This window comes from Sceloporus occidentalis, unplaced genomic scaffold (genome assembly GCF_023333645.1).
Source record: "Sceloporus occidentalis isolate IW3139 unplaced genomic scaffold, rSceOcc1.0.p SCAF_58, whole genome shotgun sequence".
Lineage (NCBI taxonomy): Eukaryota > Metazoa > Chordata > Lepidosauria > Squamata > Phrynosomatidae > Sceloporus > Sceloporus occidentalis.
The window spans coordinates 3,115,022-3,133,972 of NW_028317038.1; the positions used below are offsets into that span (position 1 = coordinate 3,115,022).

The following is an 18,951-nucleotide window of genomic DNA, read 5'->3' on the forward strand; positions in this document are numbered from 1 at the left end:
CCTAGAGTACAAAAAACGAAAGCCAGAAAACAGAACAAACACAGATGGCGGAGAGAGGGAATAAGGGTCGAAACCCAGGGGTAGAGAGAGCAAAGAAAGGTGACAGTGTGTCACAATAACAATAAAACAGGAACAGAAACAAACCAAATACAGTACAATAATTTTAATACAAAAAAACTAGCAGAACATGTGTAGCACACTAGTATGTAGGGTGCTCACCTGTTTCTTTGCTGCTGGAGGTTTTGTAGTAAAGAAGTAATGCAAATATGAAGCCTCCAGTCTTGCCATAAAATTAAGAAGATCCAGTTAACTGTAAATGTTATAAATCAACCTGGAAGAGGAAATTGTTCAGGTGCCAAAAAAATCTCCACGGAGAACTGCAGAAGTGTCTTAAGGTCAGAAATTCTCCAAAACTACAATCCGTTAGCACCTACATCACTACAAGTGATGCTTGGAAGGATTTTAAGAAAAAGTCTCTACTCTCATCCATAAACAAACTCGACCATCTTCAGTTTGGCAGACACTACTGGAACTTCAAATGGGATCTGGTTCTATGGCCAGATGAAACCAAAATGCAGCTTTTTGGCAATAAACAACAGAGGTGGGTTTGGCACAGAGAATTAGTCATAATGAAAAGCATCTCATGCCCACGGTTAAAAATGGTGGTGGCTCTTTAATGTTTATTCTGCCAGAGGACCTGGATATTTTGTTGGGATAAATGGCATCATGAACACTTGACTGCCTTTGCCAGAAAACTTAAAATGGGCCGTGGTTGGATGTTCCAGCAGGACAATCATCTAAAACATACATTAAAATCACACAAATTCAATCAAGGTTCTACTACGGCCATCCCAGTGCCCTGACTTAAACCCCATAGAAAACCTATGAGGTGAACTGAAGAGGAGAGTGCACCAGTGTCAATCACTGGATGTGGTGTGTAACATATGTTCAATGTTCCATTAAAATATGCATGCAAGTCTGCACATATGTTGAAGCATATCTGACATTTCTCCTAATTCCTACATTTTACAGTTAATACCGTATTTGCCTGAATATAGGCCGCACCCCCCCCCCCACACTTTTAGTCTTTAAAGTAGGGGTGCAGACAATAATCGGGGTTTAGCGCAGGAATGCAGTTCAGGGTTTAGCGCGGGACATGCAGTTCTGGGAGCGTGCAGGCAGCAGGGTTAGGATACAGATCCCCCGCAGCGCTGCAGGGTACCTGCATCCTACTCTCTGATACACTGAGACAGCCTCCACTGCCAGCACTTTCCACGAGGGGGAGTGCCAGCATGGGAGATTACCTAAGCACATTGCACAGACGTTCACCGTCACGTCTGCGCGATGTGCTTTAACAATATACCTTAACAATATACCTTGCCGGGACTTCCCACGCCGTATTGCGCAGATGTCCCCCGCCGGCCCCGCTAGACACCCGGGAGTCTGCATTGGTAAGTCTGGGGCATATCTAGGAGGCAGAGTGGCAGCATATCTTGGGGGGGCAGAGTGGCAGCATATTTCGGGGGAGGGCAGAGTGGCAGCATATCGGGGGGAACAGAGTGGCAGCATATCTCGGGGGGCAGAGTGGCAGCATATCTCGGGGGACGGGAGAGAGTGACAGCATATCCCGGTGGGGCAGAGTGGTAGCATATCTCGGGCAGAGTGGCAGCATATCTGGGGTGGGCAGTGTGGTAGCATATCTGGGGGAGCAGAGTGGCAGCATATCTGGGGGAGCAGAGTGGCAGCATAGCTATTCCACTAAGTTGTTTTTTTTTCTAAGAATCTAATTTTTTCTTTAAAAAAGCACCTAACTTTTAGGGTGCGGCCTATAATCGGGTGCGGCCTATAATCGAGCCAATACAGTAATACATAAATCTTTGTTAATAGACAGAAATAAACAACATGTACATATTAAACCCACATCATGTGGTACACATTATCTGTGATGCTAAACTGCCAGTTGTTGATTGGCTCACTCACAGTTTTACTAAATTATGCTCATAAAACTAACAATTGCATTAGCTATTCTATATACAGTGTTAATTTGGCAATAATGAAAAAAGAAGTCAACAAACAGTTTTTTTATCAACTTTTATATATCATTCTATCAATACCACATTACTTAACCCCTTCATGACAAAGGCTAATTTTACTTTTTGTACCCTTCGTGACAATGGCCGTTTAACATTTCTGCGCTGCTCGTGTTTAGCTGTAATTTTCTTCTATCCCGTTTACTGAACCCACACAAGTTATATATTGTTTTTTTCAGGACAAGAAGGGCTTTCTCTAGATGATATTGTTTTGATTGTATCATATTATTTACTATTAAAAAGAGTATAAAATATGGTGAAAAATTTAGAAAAAAAACTTTTAGTTGAAAAATCTTTTACTCATCTATAAAAGGTAATGAAAAAACCTGCTAAATAGATTCTACTATTTGTCCTGAGTTTAGAAATACCCAATGTTTTTATGTTTTTTTGCTTTTTTCTACATGTTATGGGGCAATAAGTACAGGTAGTGTTTTGCTATTTCAAAGCCATTTTTTCCAAATCTGGTAATTCTTCCCCCCCCCGTGCCATTTCAGGTATCTTTGAAGCCGGCCAATACAATTTACCCCATCAAATCATATATTTTTGAAAAGTAGACACCCCAGGGTATTTCAAATGCTAGTATTTTAACTCTTTCCATGCACCATATCTACCACCAGTCTTTGTCAAACTTTGTATTTGTTTTTTCACACACATTTTACTTCAGGTATGAATTAACAGGTTCTGGTATATGTCACTATCATAAAACACCCCAATATGTGTGTAGCAACATCTCCTGAGTACAGCGATACCTCACATGAATGATTTTGCCTGGCTGTTTGGGGGCAAAAGGGCCACATTTGGGGCATGCGCATTTTTCAATGTTGAACTTTGGCATTTGGGGATCCACTGCCCATGCCTTATTTGGTACATCTTTGAGCCGGGCCATTTCAGTGTGAATATTTCATATATTTTGAAAAGTAGACACCCCAGGGTATTTTAAATGCTGTTATTTTAAATCTTTGCATGCGCACATTTTACCACCATTTTTTCAAAGTTTGCAGTAGTATTTTTTTGTGTGTATTTTTCCCCCACACACCTACCTTATGTATGAATTTACAGCTCCTGGTATATGCCGCTGTCACACGACACCCCAATATGTGTTCAGCAACATCTCCTGAGTACAGTGATATCTCACATGCATGGATTTGTCATTTTGGGGGGAACTAAAAGGCCACATTTGGGACCTGTGCATTTTTCTAATTGGAAATTAGATGTGTGGCCTTCCCCCCGTGTTAATTGGGATATTGTTGAACCCGGCCAATTCAATTTACCCCATCAAATCATATTTTTTTTTAAAGTAGACACCCTATGGGCATTTAATATGCCAGTATTTTAACTCTTTCCATGCGAGAATTGTTTTAAGCTAATGTGCTAATTTTAGGACTTGCTCACAAAAATATATTTTTATATATATTTAATTTTTTTTTTTGCCTTTTTACATTTTTTTTTACATTTTTTTCAACTTGAAGCTTCCCCTGATAGTGACATAAGTGGGAAATTATTTTTACATTTTACTGTTTTTTTAACTATTTTTTTCTAATTATTATTATTTTTATTTTATTTTTTCATTTATTTTTACTAATCACACTGTGATTAGAAAGCTGGGCTCCATTGACTTGCATGGTTGAATGTAGTACCTGTACTCAACCTGCAAGTGGAGCCAGAGTTCTCTAGAGGGTCTGGACACCATCTAGCAAACTTTTTCAACTTGATCGCCTCCTAAACGCTTTTAAAACGGGCGTCCGCCGCCATACAATGTATGGAGGATGTTAACGCCCCGGGAAGGGGCCAGACATGCCCCCTAGTGCCGATTGTGGCGTTGCTGAATGCCTCGATGTTAGTGCATGTTTGGTCATCTCAGTCAGTCTGCCCATTCTCCTCTGACATCAACAAGGCATTTTCACCCACACAACTGCTGCCCACTGTGTAATTTCTCTTTTTCGGACCATTCTCTGTAAACCCTAGAGATGGTTGTGCGTGAAAATCCCAGTAGATCAGTAGTTTCTGAAATACTCAGACCAGCTCTTCTGGCACCAACAACCATATGGCAACAACCACCTGCCAGGTGTCAGGGTTCTCCAGGGACACATTAGTGCAGTAGCGGAGTTGGCCAAGGCCTGGTACAGGGTAACTGACCTCTCCCAGGGGTTGGGCACCTAGGATAGTGCAGCCACAAACCAGGGCCCTTACATAGCAGCAGTCCAGAACAGAGCAGGCATGAAACATAATGGAACATAGAAATGGGCAAGACGCTGCAGGCTGGGAGAATGGAAGCTAAGCAGAGTAATAGCAGAGACATAGCAAGCAAGGGAGAAGGAGCAAGCAAGGGGGAAGGAGCAAGCAAGGGACAGGAAGACCGAGCAAGACAAGACATACATGATACAGGGCACAACAAAGGACAGAGAACAAGGCATGGAACACAGGGGAAGAAGTGAGGAGCCGGAATCCTTGGACGCTTCTCCTTAAAGCAAGGATAGGACAATAATTGGAGATTCCGTCACATCATATGGCCATAGTATGCTTAGCCCACCACTACGCCAAAGTACTCCAATATTCGGTGGGTCCTAACGCTAAACCCTGCCTACAGAGGTACTAAACAAACCAAACACATATCAGAGAGACATACCTGTAGACTGCAGACTGAGACAAACCTTAACGGGTGGGGCACACCTTATAATGGGAACAGAGCTGAAGCAAAGAGTAGAACTGGAATGAAGGAATCAGAAGCACAGAACAGAGTATATGGAAATCCAGGAATGGATTACAGCAAAGCATGGAAACTGAGGTAAGGCAAGGAAACCAAAGATGAGCAGCTCCACAGACTGAATGGGACCTGACTTAGAGCGGTTCTTACAGTGCCACCTTCTCAAAGAGCGGCCTCAGGACGTGAACAGAAACACCAACAGAATGAAGGCCCACTCTCCGACTGGAGCACTGAATGAAAAAGTCAACCCCGGAACTAGAATAACCAGGATACTGGAATCTCTTCAGAAGGAGTCCTTTGGCAACCAGTGCTTCCACTTAGCAAACCAACCTCCTCCAAAGCAGGAATCAGCATATCTGACAGGAATGAGGAAACCGTTTCTTGCAAACTCTCCTCCGAAACAGAAGTCAGCATATCTGAACAGGAATGAGGAAGCTTTCTCTAGCGGATTTTCAGAGCCAGGCAAAGGTGCTCTCTGCCACAATGAGACATCCAGACAGGAACACACTGGGTTGGTTGCAGAAGTCAAATACTACAGAACTGTGAAAAAGTCAACCCAGGGGGGCGTGGCCAACTGAGCTCCAAGATGGACGCGTGAGTTGTGAGCTCCGTGTACCCTCACTTTATAATCCCACCGTTCAGGTCATTTAATTGAGGATGGGCAAGCCTAACAGGTCCGCGGCAACGCCGAGGTCGCAGGGGGCTAAGGACAAGCAACCACTCACCTCGGTGCGCTCCTATTTTCAAGGGGCCGTCGACCAAGACTCGCGGGACTCGTTCCCTAGGCCTCTCTCCGCTCCCGGTAGCCCGCAGAGTGGCGTATCAGAGGACATCGGTCCGGCTCTTCCACCCGGGGACCGTTCTACCCCTCCTCTGGACTCACCTTGGCAAGAGGCTCTTAAACACCTGCCGTCGAAAGCAGATCTTATGGAGGTCGTCGACCGTGCGACACGTGGTATTCACGATGTGCTCACTGAGATCAGGTCAGATGTGAAGCACATTGGCGACCGGGTGGCCACGCTTGAAACGGACACAACCAAGATCTCCTCCACTGTTGATCTTCTATCTGCCCAGCTCCAGGATCAGGCGAGTACTATTGTTGGTCTTACTCGACGCCTCGACGACATAGACAATAGAGGCCGCAGAAATAATTTGAGAGTGCGGGGTGTCCCTGAGACTGTGGAGCTACCTGACATTATTCCCACTCTGCGTAAGATTTTTAACACCCTACTGCAACGTCCGTTGGACGCTGATATCAAATTTGACCGGGCTCACAGGGCCCTTCGACCGCGATCGGATGATACACAACCGCCTCGTGACATCATTTGCCGACTGCATGACTTCCCTGTCAAGGAATCCATCTTGGCACGCTATCGGCCAACGAATTCCATCTCCTGGGAAGGCCATAAAATCTTGCTCTTTCCTGACCTCTCACCGCAAACGCTGCAGTTTCGGCGTCATTTACGCCCGGTTACTGACCTGCTCCGTCGCTCGGCGACTCCCTATCAGTGGGGTTGGGAGTACAGCTTTTCAGCACCACCGCGCTTGTCGGATCCTGCCCGGGCCTGGACTCCGGGCCCCCAGCGCCGTAAGCGTCAGCGCCATCAGAAGGCTCCGTCACCGGCTTGAAGGACCTCTTCTTCATCGTTCCTTTGGAGGAGCTTCCAGTTCTCTCTGTTGGTTTTCTGCCTCGTTGCTGTCGGTGTTCCCGGGACTTGGACTATCTCCGCGTCGCTTCGTTTTTCTATTATTATTTCTATTGACTTACCTTATTCCGACGTTTTGCTTTTCCGTCTCGTCCCGTATCCGTTTCGCCCGTTCCGTCCGTTTAGCTCTTGATACTGCACCCCTGTGGGGGTAGGTTGCGTCTCATGTTGCCGTGGAGGTCTTTGTCCTCCCTGTATTGGTGCCCTCTTCTTTTTATTTATTTGATTTGTATTTGTTTTGTTTACCTTTTTATTTTATTCCTTTCTCTTGCTTTGTTTACATGATTGTGTTCTGTTGTACTTATGTCTCCCTATACACTTTAGTGCCCTTGGGCCATATTTCTGGTCCCTCAAGCTTCCGTCACGCATGTACTGCCCCCTACTGGCGGTTGCAGTACTCTACTCGCACCACACTACGCTACAATTTTTTTTTTTCCCTCGGTTCCCCTGGTCGGTGGTTCTCCTAACCTCCTATTATATTTTCATGAGGGTATCTGCTCTGAATGTGTATTGTTTTTTTTTTATTTATTATGATTACTCTTGGTTTGTTTGTTGGCCGTTGCTGCCCTGCCGGAGCCTGCCGTCCCCGGGCGTCTTGCCTGGTGGTCCTGGTTTTGGATCGTCTTTTCGATCTACTGGCTCATTCTTCAATGCGATTGCATTTGACGATTGCTTCGTCTTGGTTTGGTTATTTGTTATTTTGTTTCTGTTTTCTCCTCACTTTTTTTTTGTTGTTGTGCGGTGTCGACGTCATTACTGAGGGGTCCCTGCCATTCTCTCCATGTCTCCTGAGTTGATCCGTTTTACTTCTCTCAATGTTAGGGGGATCAATAAGCCGCAGCAGCGTTCCAAATTGTTATATGTTTTACGCTCCCTGAAAACTAAGATTGCTTACATTCAAGAAACGCATTTTCTGGCCTCCAAACAGTTTAAGTTGTCTGATAGATATTTCCACTCGGTCTACTTCGCCAGTAGTCCGGACTCCAAAACTAAAGGAGTCGCTATCTTGATTCACAAAGACATTCCCTTTAAGGAGCTGGAGGTATGGCGGGACCCTGAGGGACGCTGTCTGTTTATTAAATGTTTTATTGGTCAACAAAAGGTCACCTTGGCTAACCTCTATGCCCCAAACCAGAATCAAGCTGCGTTCATAGTGCAAGTTTTAACTAAGTTGTCTTCCTTTCAGGAGGGCCTCACCGTCCTGGGGGGAGACTTCTATATGGTCCTAAATCCTGCCATGGATTGCTCTGCCTCGACTTCTCACATTTCCTTTTCTAGCATTAATAAGGTTAAGAGGCATTTGCACCTTGGCCAGTTGGTGGACGTGTGGAGGGCGCAGCATCCCCGGGATCGTGATTATACTTACTTTTCTGCTCTACATAAACGCTACACCAGAATTGATATGTTTTTTCTTTCCCACCATCACCTGTCCCTTCTTTTTAAGACAGACATTGGTATCCAATCCTTAAGTGATCATGCCCCTGTCTGTCTTTCCCTCTCCCTCCCCAGCCTGCCTACGAGACTTTGGTCGTGGCGCCTGAATGACAATCTTCTGGGGCATCCTCAGGATGTTGCGGACCTGTCCGGTCATCTTCGTGCCTACTTTCAGGAAAACATCTCCCCTGACACCCCCTTCCCTACTGTGTGGGAGGCCCATAAAGCGGTCATTCGGGGCCACCTGATCAAATTGGGTTCTCGGTACAAGAGGTTGGAATTGGCTTCTATTTTAAGTCTTAACCAACGTATTGCCCAATTGGAGCTGCGCCATAAGCGCACTGGGGATGATGCTCTCCTTCTCCAATTGCAGGCACTTCGCGACCACCTGGCTACCCTTTTAAATGATAAAGTTAAGCGTAACTTCCTGCTTCTGAGGAAGCACTTTTTTGAGCTAGGGGATAAGCCCGGTAAGTCCCTGGCCAGGGCTCTTCGACATAAACGCTCGGCCACGTATATACCTAAAATCCGTGACGCGCAGGGGACCCTCCACTACCATTCTGAGCGAATCGCTCAATGTTTTCGATCCTTTTATCAAAAGTTGTATAACCTGCCATCCTCTTCGGATAGCTCCGTTCGTGATGCCATAGATACATACTTATCCAAATATCAGAGGCTCCGTATTTCCGGAGACGATAGGGCGGCATTGGACGCCCCTATTACCTTGGAGGAGGTGGATCAGGCCCTGAAGCTCCTGCCGCGGGGCAAATGCCCGGGGCCGGATGGTTTCTCCCCGGTCTATTACCGCACATTCTTCCCTGTATTAGGCCCGCATTTGTTGAAGCTCTTTGGGGTTCTGTCTGATGGATCCCCTTTACACCCTTCTTCCAACACTGCTGTGATCACTGTGGTCCCCAAGCCTGGTAGGGATAATGAATGTTGTGGCAGCTATCGGCCAATTTCGCTCATAAATACTGATCTGAAGCTGCTGGCCAAGATACTTGCGCTCCGGCTCCAGCCTCTGATTCCCTCCCTTGTCCACCTTGACCAGGTGGGCTTTGTTCCTGGCAGGGAGGCACGGGATAATACGATTCGTCTACTTAATCTCATGGCGTACTCTCAATACCATAAAACTCCCTCTGTTTTGCTATCTATGGACGCGGAAAAGGCCTTTGACAGGGTGGCCTGGCCCTTCCTATTTGCGGTGCTGGCTAAGGTGGGTCTGGGTCCCGTTTACTTGTCCCTCGTTGGGTCCCTGTACACCAATCCGTCGGCCCAGGTTAGAGTGAATGGTGTCCTTTCGGGCCGGGTCGCCCTGTCGAATGGCACCCGTCAGGGATGCCCCCTCTCCCCTTTATTGTTTATTTTGTCCATGGAACCGTTGCTTACTGCTATTCGTCTTAACCCCAATATCTTGGGCTTGCGGATAGGGGGCGTTGATCATAAAGTTCTGGCCTATGCAGATGACGTGCTCTGCTTCATACAAGATCCACTTCTGTCCATTTCTCACCTGCTTGCTGAATTGCGCGCATTCCAGACCCTTTCTAATTATAAGATAAACCTTCAAAAGTCAGACGTCCTGGGTCTTAATGTGGACGAATCACTCCGTGTCCGCTGTTCTGCTTCCTTCCCCTTTCATTGGCGTTCCGATCATATTAAATATCTTGGTCTTCTTTTTTCCCCTGACCTTTCTGACCTCGCCTCTCTTAATTTCATCAGACTCCTCCGCTCCATTGATTTTGATCTGAGGAGATGGTCGTTCCCCCATCTCTCCTGGTTTGGTCGAATGGGGGTCCTTAAAATGAATGTCCTCCCTAGGTTACTCTATCCCATCCAGTCCCTCCCCATTTTCTTGCCGAGGTCGTTCTTTAGGGCCTGCCAGAGGCTTTTTACTGGTTATGTTTGGAGGGGTAAGGCCCCTAGGCTCTCTTATTCTCATTTGACTAGACCGAAGTTGTCGGGTGGTGTGGGGCTCCCTAACATCGAGCTTTATTGGATGGCCTCCCATCTCCGGCGGCTTGTAGAGTGGTCCATCTTTGCGCCTAAACTCTGGGTTGTTATGGAGCATTCGATTTTTGCCCAACATATCTCAGTTGTCCCTTGGGTTCCTGAGCCATCTCGCCACCTGCATATCCCACGTCACCCTACCGTCTCACCTACCTTGAGGGTTCTTAAGAGAGTCCTATCCAGGGGTCATCTCCTTACTCATCCTGGTCCCCTCACGCCTGTCTCGCATAACCCGGCTTTTGTCCCGGGTTTGTCTCTGGCACACCTGGGGGCATTGCTGCCTGCCGGGTCGTCTGTACTCCGGCTGCATCATGTCCTCGCGGGTTCCTCTTTGCGCCCGCTCCTTGACCTTTGCACACTCCGTCCTGTTCCTAAGCACTTTAATTTTTTTTATGTCCAACTTAGGCATTTTGTTTCAGGCTTGCTCCGCGATCCCCGGGTGCTGCGTCCTCTCACGACCTTTGAATCTCTGTGTGATGTTGGCAAGGAGACCCCTCATCTTTTGTCTCTTTTGTATGCTGCCCTGCTGGACACCACTTGTAAGACCAAACCGTATTACTATAGCTTCTGGGAGGGCGAGTTGGGGCTTCGGTTTTCGGATCAGGAGTGGGGCAACATTGCTTACCTTACACACAAGGGGTCCATTTCTAGTAAGACGCAAGAACTGGCGTTTAAGATACTCACCAGGTGGTATAGGGTCCCTGTGGAACTCCATAAGTTCTTACCTCAGGTTTCTGCGTTGTGCTGGCGCTGCGAGTCGTCTGCGGGTTCCTATGTTCACATTTGGTGGGACTGTCCCCGAGTACGCCCGTTCTGGTCTGTGGTGTTTGCGATTATTAAAGAGGTTTGTGACCCGGATTACCAGTTGACGCCTCAGCTGGTTCTCTTACAGGCCCCTCCCATTCCGATTGGTCGCTATAAGCGTTCCTTGACCCTACACTTTTTGAACGCAGCCAGGGCCCTGATTCCTCAGCTCTGGAGATCACATTCCACACCTCCGATTAGGCTGTGGGTGCAGAAGGTTAACTTTCTTTGTCAGATGGAGTCCCTGGTTATGGCTTCTAAGGGCTTGTCGCATAAGCATGAACTGCGCTGGTTTCATTGGAAGACCTTCCTCCTGTCTCCGAGGTTCCCTGCCATAGTGGGTGTGGATGCCCCGCCGTCTCTCTGAGTGTTCTGCTCTCCCTACTCTGCATATGCCCACTCTCCCGCACCTTTGATTACTTACCCCTTATTGTTTTCGATTTTTTCCTTTCATTTTTGTCATTATTGTCGATGCCGCTCACGTTTTGTCGTTTGTTTGTTCTGATTAATGCCTCACATTCTGTGGTTTTACGCGCTGAGGCGGTGTGCGCTCGCAAATTGCCAGTACCTACTCGATTCTCATAGGCCTTTGCATCCACTGCTCTTGCTTTCTCAATTGAACCGCATATTGTGCTACTTACCTGGTGTCATTCTATCGTTAAGGTTACGGGTACTTTGTATTGCATGCCTATTTGCCTATGGCATTCTGCTGTGGTTTCAAATCATGTTTTGTATATCTGGGTATGTCTGTACCTGTGTTCCTCGTATGTTCACTCATTTTGTGACCGTTTACCGTTGTGGTTCTCTTTGCAATAAACGGAATTGATAAAAAAAAAATAAAATAATAGTATTTCAACACGCAATAAATAATAAAGTCTGAATGTAATTGAAGAAAAAAAAAAAAAAAAAAAGTCAACCCAGGAACCAGCATTACCGCTTAGCAGACCAACCTCCTCCAAAACAGGAATCAGCATATACGACAGGAATGAGGAAGCCGTTTCTTGCAAACTCTCCTCCAAAACAGAAGTCAGCAAATCTGAATGGAAATGAGGAAGCTGTCTCTAGCGGACTTTCAGGTCCAGGGGAAGGTACTCTCCACTACTGGGCTGTTGAACAGAAACACAGTGGACTAGCTGCATGGGCTGCATACTTCACTCTGGGGAACACCTTATAAAGGGAACAGAGCTGAAGCAAAGAGCAGAACTGGAATGAAGGAATCAGAAGCACAGAACGGAGCATATGGAAATCCAGGAATGGATTACAGCAAAGCATGGAACCTGAGGCAAGGCAAGGAAACCACAGATGAGCAGCTCCGCAGCCTGAATGGGACCCTTACACCAGGACTATGCACTAATTATTCACGCTCATGTTTTCCTACAACCACTAGTGGCCGCCCCAGAAAGCAGCTGGGCCTTGTTACCTGGATTAACCCTGCCTTTATAAACCTGCCCTGCCTTTCAGTCAGGGCCTTTGCATTAACGTGTGAGGACCGCTTTGCTCTAGCCCTGTACCTGACCCTGTATTGTTCCTGCCGTCTGCCCTGCCAGTGGGCTTCCTGCCGTCTGCCCTGCCAGTGGGCTTCCTGCCATGCGCCCTGCCAGAGGGCTCCCTGCCAAAGAGACTTATTACCTGTACTTACTTGTCCTGCCAGCTTCCTTAATATAGCCTATATCCTAGTATCCTGCCTGTGGTGTCTTTCTTTGTTCCTGTCTGTATCTTCCCTCAGCTATGAGGCATCGTGTGGTACAGACAAAACCCAAAGTATCCCCTGCGACTGGGATCCTACCCGACCTGCTTACCCGGTTCGTGACACCATGCCACTTTCAAAGTCACTTAACTCCCCTTTCTTCCCAATTCTGATGCTTGGTTTAAACTTCAGCACGTTGTCTTGACCACGTCTACATGCCTAAATGCATTGAGTTGCTTCCATGTGATTGGCTGATTAGCTATTTGTGTTAACAAGGAATTGAACAGGTGTACCTAATAAAGTGGCCAGTGAGTGTATGTCTGACCAATTGGTTCCCTTCCATGAGTCTATACATCCCCATAGGGCAGCATTTTTTTCTGGGCAGGTCTGCAATATGTAAAAGTTATATGTGTCCTGGAAAACATGGCCGATGTGGTCACCCTAATGTCCCCACACCCTTGTGTATTGCCCCCAGCTAGCCCCACATTGTATATTTGTCCTACCACCCAGCCCCCCTTAAGTATTGATTTATGTGATGCCCCCAGCCAGCACCCTCTTGTGAGTAAATGCCCCCACACCCATGCACATTGCCCCCCTTTTTAGTATCATGTCAGCCCTGGCACCCAGCTTAAGGCAAGGACCTCCAAGGTAGTATTTTCTGAAATATTACCTGTACCACGTGCCACACCAGAGAGGCAGCGGGAGATTAGGGAGCTAAACAAGTGGCTCAGAAGCTGTTGTAGGAAGGAGGGGTTTGGGTTCATGGAGAACTGGGCCGACTTCTCTGTCGGATACAGGCTCTACGGTAGGGATGGGCTGCACCTCAATGGGGAGGGTGCAGCTGTGCTCGGGGAGAAGATGGCCAGAAGGGTGGAGGAGTGTGTAAACTAGGGAAAGGGGGGAGGGAAACTACAATATAGAAGGGGAAGATAGTGTAGATAGAGAGCTGGGGCTTATAAATGTACCTGGGGGTGGAGCGGAGGGAGGGGTTAGAATAGTCAATAGGGATAGGCTTCATAGGGAAAAAAAACCATACACCTCTAAATTGTATGCTTACTAATGCCAGAAGTCTGACCAATAAAACTGACGAAAGTGGAGTTAATAATGTCTGAAGAAAATTATGACATAGTGGGTATAACAGAGACATGGTTGGATGATAGCTATGACTGGGCGGTTAACATACAGGGTTATAGTCTATTCAGGAAGGATCGAAAAAAACGAAAAGGGGGAGGAGTTTGCCTTTATGTAAAGTCCAGCCTAAAGGCCACACTGCGGGATAATATATGTGAGGGAAATGATAATGTGGAGTCATTATGGGTAGAAATATATGGAAAGAAAAATAATAAAATACTGATCGGGGTTTGCTATAAGCCACCAAATATAATGGAAGCAGCAGAAGATCAATTATTAAAGCAAATAAACAAGGCAGCAAATCACAATGAGGTGGTTATTATGGGGGACTTTAACTATCCCGACATAAACTGGGAAACCGAGACCTGCGAATCTCATAAAGGAAACCGGTTTCTGACTATACGTAAGGATAATTATCTGTCCCAAATGGTACAGGACCCGACCAGAGGGGGCGCCCTACTGGACTTAATATTAACCAACAGAGTAACTAATGTGCAGGTCAGGGGGCATCTAGGAAATAGTGATCACAATATAATACATTATAACTTGTCCTTCAATAAGGGAACTCTTAGAGGAGCCACAAGAACTATGAACTTTAGGAAGGCAAAGTTTGATCAACTAAGAGAAGCCCTTAACACTGTAAATTGGGAAAATGTCTTCAAAAACAAGAGTACAGACACTCAATGGGAGATTTTTAAGAATATCTTAAATTCTCACTGTGAAAGGTACATACCGTATGGGAATAAAAGAGTCAGGAACAAGAGAAAACCAATGTGGATAAATAAAAATGTAAAGGGGGCAATAAATGGCAAAAAAAGGCATTTAAGCTACTAAAACAGGAAGGCAGTGAGGAAGCACTAAAAAGCTATCGGGGAAAAAAATAAAATATGTAAAAATCAGATAAAAGCAGCAAAAGTGGAGACAGAAAGACTCATTGCCAAAGAGAGTAAAACAAACCCCAAAATGTTCTTTAACTATATAAATAGTAAAAAGGTTAAAAATGAAAGCGTTGGCCCCTTAAAAAGTAATGAGGGAGAAGTTATAGACGGGGATCAGGAAAAAGCTAATCTATTAAATATATTCTTCTCTGCTGTATTCACAGAGGAAAATGAAATGCCAGGTAATATACAGCAGGATGAGATAAACGCCCCAGTACATGTCGCCTGTCTAACCCAGGAAGAAGTGCAGTGCCGCCTAAAAAAAATCAAAATAGACAAATCACCAGGTCCAGATGGCATTCACCCCAGCGTTCTAAGGGAGTTAATAAATGTAATAGACAGACCCCTATTTCTAATATTCAAGGACTCTATAGTGACAGGGTCTGTTCCCCAGGACTGGCGCATAGCAAATGTTGTGCCAATATTCAAAAAGGGGACAAAAAGTGACCCGGGGAATTATAGGCCTGTTAGTTTAACTTCTGTTGTGTGTAAACTGTTTGAGGGTTTCCTAAGAGATGCTATTTTCAATGAAAATAAATGTATGACTCCATATCAGCATGGGTTTACAAGGGATCGGTCCTGTCAAACTAACCTGATCAGCTTTTATGAGGAGGTGAGCTCAAGACTGGATCGGGGTGAATCGCTGGATGTCGTATATCTTGATTTTTCCAAAGCATTTGATACGGTGCCACATAAAAGGCTGGTACATAAAATGAGAATGCTTGGGCTGGGGGAGAATATGTGTATGTGGGTAAGTAACTGGCTCAGTGATAGGAAACAGAGGGTGGTTATTAATGGTACATACTCTGAGTGGGTGACTGTTGCTAGTGGGGTACCACAGGGGTCAGTTTTGGGTCCTATTCTTTTTAATATATTGTATAGTAAAGTATCAATCTTTGCAGACGATACTAAGCTCTGTAACGTGGTTAACACAATAGAGGACAGTGCACGATTACAAATGGATCTGCATAGGTTGGAGGCTTGGGGTGGGATGTGGCAGATGAGGTTCAATACAGATAAATGTAAGGTTATGCATATGGGGAAGAAAAATCCAGGCAGGGAATATGTATTAAATGGGAAAACACTGGGGACGACTGACATGGAAAAGGACTTAGGAGTTTTAGTTAACAGTAAATGTACCTGTAGCGACCAGTGTCAGGCAGCTGCTGCTAAGGCAAATAAAATCATGGGGTGCATCAAAAGGGGCATAGATGCCCACGACCAATGTTCCATCTAATTTTTCTTAGTTGGCGTGCGCAGAAAATGTAAAAAAAAATTTTTTGGACGTGTGCGCTCTCTTAAAAAGCTATGTGCGCGCACACAAGCGCACAGCTTAGAGGGAACACTGCCCACGACAAGGAAATAATTCTACCACTGTACAAGTCACTAGTCAGACCACACATGGAATACTGTGTACAGTACTGGGCACCAGTGTACAAGAAAGATATAGTGGAGCTGGAGAGGGTTCAAAGACGGGCAACCAGAGTAATAAGGGGAATGGGAGGACTACAGTACCCAGAAAGATTATCAGAATTAGGGTTATTTAGTTTGGAAAAAAGACGGCTTAGGGGGGACTTAATAACTATGTATAAATATATAAGGGGGCAGTACAGAGATCACTCCCAGGACCTATTTATACCCAGGACTGTATCTATAACAAGGGGACATCCTCTACGGCTGGAGGAAAGAAGGTTTCTACACCAGCACAGACGGGGGTTCTTTACGGTAAGAGCAGTGAGATTATGGAACTCTCTGCCAGAGGAAGTGGCAATGGTAAACTCAATAAAAGAGTTCAAAAGGAGCCTGGACGTGTTTCTTGAAAGCAATAATATTACAAGTTATGGATATGAGGGACAGAACGTTGATCCAGGGATTTATTCTGATTGCTATATTTGGAGTCGGGAAGGAATTTTCCCCCTTGTATGGGGCAATTGGCATCTGCTTCATAAGGGTTTTTTGCCTTCCTCTGGATCAACACAGTAGGGACACAATATGTATATAGGTTGAACTTGATGGACTTTGGTCTTTTTTCAACCTTATGAACTATGTTACTATGTTACTATGTTACTATGTTACCCAGATTATATCTACAGGACCTGACCAAGCACATGACTTGCCATCTTTGCCCCCAAACAGACTGCCTGTGGCATGCTAACCTCCAACAGCATCCCTGTGCCATGTCCCCCCACTTACACATCCATGCCATCACACACATATTCATACATTTACTCATTCACAAACATTCATTCACTCATTCATATACTCATTTACAGATACTCATTCACTCATTCCAGCTTTCATATTTAAGGGGGACAGGGACCAAAGTAGGGGGGCAATTATAAAACGCTACATATACACTATATATATATATATATATATATATATATATACACACACACACATATGCTTTAGACATCCATTTTTAACTACATAATATGTATTTATCTCTGAAGTAAAGAGCTTGATTGAAATACGCTTTCAAAATAGCTGCTGAACTGGCAGTAATTTTTCATCCTTAAATATTAGACCCTACTGCCAACGCCACTGATACTCATTAGTTCACAGATACTCATTCATTCCCTCAATCTTGCATACCTGTTCTTATACCCTCCCCACAACCCCTTACCTGCACTGCTTATCTGTCGGTGCTGTTTGCAGACTTCCGCAAGAGGCACTGCTTTCCTCTGCGTTGTTCACACTCTGTGCAAGCAACTTCACTTGTACCATACATCTACCTATATTCAAACACTGTTTTATGATTCTTAAATCTTGCATTTGAAATGTGTATACATTACTTGGCTATTTATAAGACATTTTCCTAAATTTCACAGGTATGCCATACAAAAGTGATAGAGATCAGTGAACAAATAGCCCAGCATGCTTGGTATCCCTGTACAGTCAGTTCCCACGTCATGAACTTTTGGTTAAGGGTAAGTGGTACTTGTTTATTATTTAATTTTGAGTATTTTCCATTATGTACATCCAATACCACTACATACAAATATTTGTCTCCTTTGTACCTCCATAGAGCCTTCCCTGACATTGTTAAGCTTTCCTGTTTATCTCCTACCATTAACCATTGCTGTTCACCTCTTGCAATCCTCTGTCCTTTAAAGTTTCTTTTGTGATTCCTTTACAGCTTCCAAACACTTTATTGTATTTACACTCTGTATTACTATACAGAGCCGGCCTTAAGTGTTCTGGCGCCCTGTGCGGACTACTCCTCTGGCACCCCCCCATCCCGAAAAAAAGAAAGGAAAAAAATCTCCCCCCTCTGCCCTTCTCACTGCCCCCCCCTCTGCCCCTAATCACTATCTACCCCCGCCCCTTCTCACTTCCCCCGCCCCTTCTCACTATCTACCCCCTCTCCCTATATCTCATTATCCTTACTTACCTTGTTGAGTCCTGCGGTGGGAGCAGGAGGCGTCCATCTTCCTGCTCTGCCGCAGTGCGCGCTTCACAGCTGAGTGCCGGAATATTCCGCCGCTCGGCATGAAACACCGGCACCGCGACGGAGTCACGGAGAGTGTGGGGGGCGCGGAGTGGTTGCTGAAAACTTCACGAGCAACCGCTCAGCGCCCCTGCCCGGGACTTAAATTAAAACACCATTTTTTTTTAATTAACTTTATTTAACATCCTCTGTGTTAAATAAAGTAAAAAAAAAACTTTATTTAACATGGGGATGTTAAATAAAGTTTTTTGTTTTAACTTTATTTAACATCCTCCGTGTTAAAGTTAAAAAAAAAACTTTATTTAACATGGAGGCTGTTAAATAAAGTAAAAAAAAAAAAACCCAAAAATGGTGTTTTAATTTAAGTCCCGGAAGGCACCCCGGCCGCACAGGTCGCACACCCCTAAGGCCGGCCCTGTTACTATATACTATGTACAAATAAACTGATACAGATTCACAATACTGACACTCTCACGTTGATATACAAAGGTTGACATCACTTTCAATAGCTTCCACCCTATTCATTCAATAGCTCTTCACAACTCCTATCGTGCTCATGCAATGCATTAGGGATAACATTTTTGGTCACTAGGCAGTGTTTGTCAAAGTGCATAATTTATAAAGTGTAGCTGGAAATATTCAGAAGATGATCTAGAGGTAATCTGTTGGTGAGGATATACCAAAATAACAACATTAACCACGGAATACTTTTGAAATGTGAACCATGTTGTGTTGCAGGTGATATTCTGGATGTTTGGGTACTGTCTAATTTGAAAGTGTTCAAAAGCAATTCAACCTTTTTACCAGATGCAATAGAACTTTTGTTTTCTAAATACTATATAAAGTAAAGACCAAAAACCACAGTGGCAATTCTAGCAAATAACTGGAGATGTGGAGAATCATATAAACAGAAGTTTAACAAAAAAAACTCATAAGCTGCAGAGGATAGTTCACTAGCTATGCCATTTGGTCCAGGACAACTGGAGAGATTGTTAAATG

The 18,951-nt window shown here is 45.1% G+C and overlaps 1 protein-coding gene across 1 annotated transcript in view; it reads left to right on the forward strand.

The window, feature by feature from the left end:
- Positions 1-18,951, forward strand: part of LOC149287624 (pappalysin-1-like) — a 506,291-nt gene that overhangs the window by 317,587 nt on the left and 169,753 nt on the right. Inside the window, exon 11 of the mRNA XM_089492654.1 lies at positions 17,333-17,431. Coding sequence (XP_089348780.1) covers positions 17,333-17,431 — 99 coding nt within the window. The remainder of the gene's footprint in view (positions 1-17,332; positions 17,432-18,951) is intronic.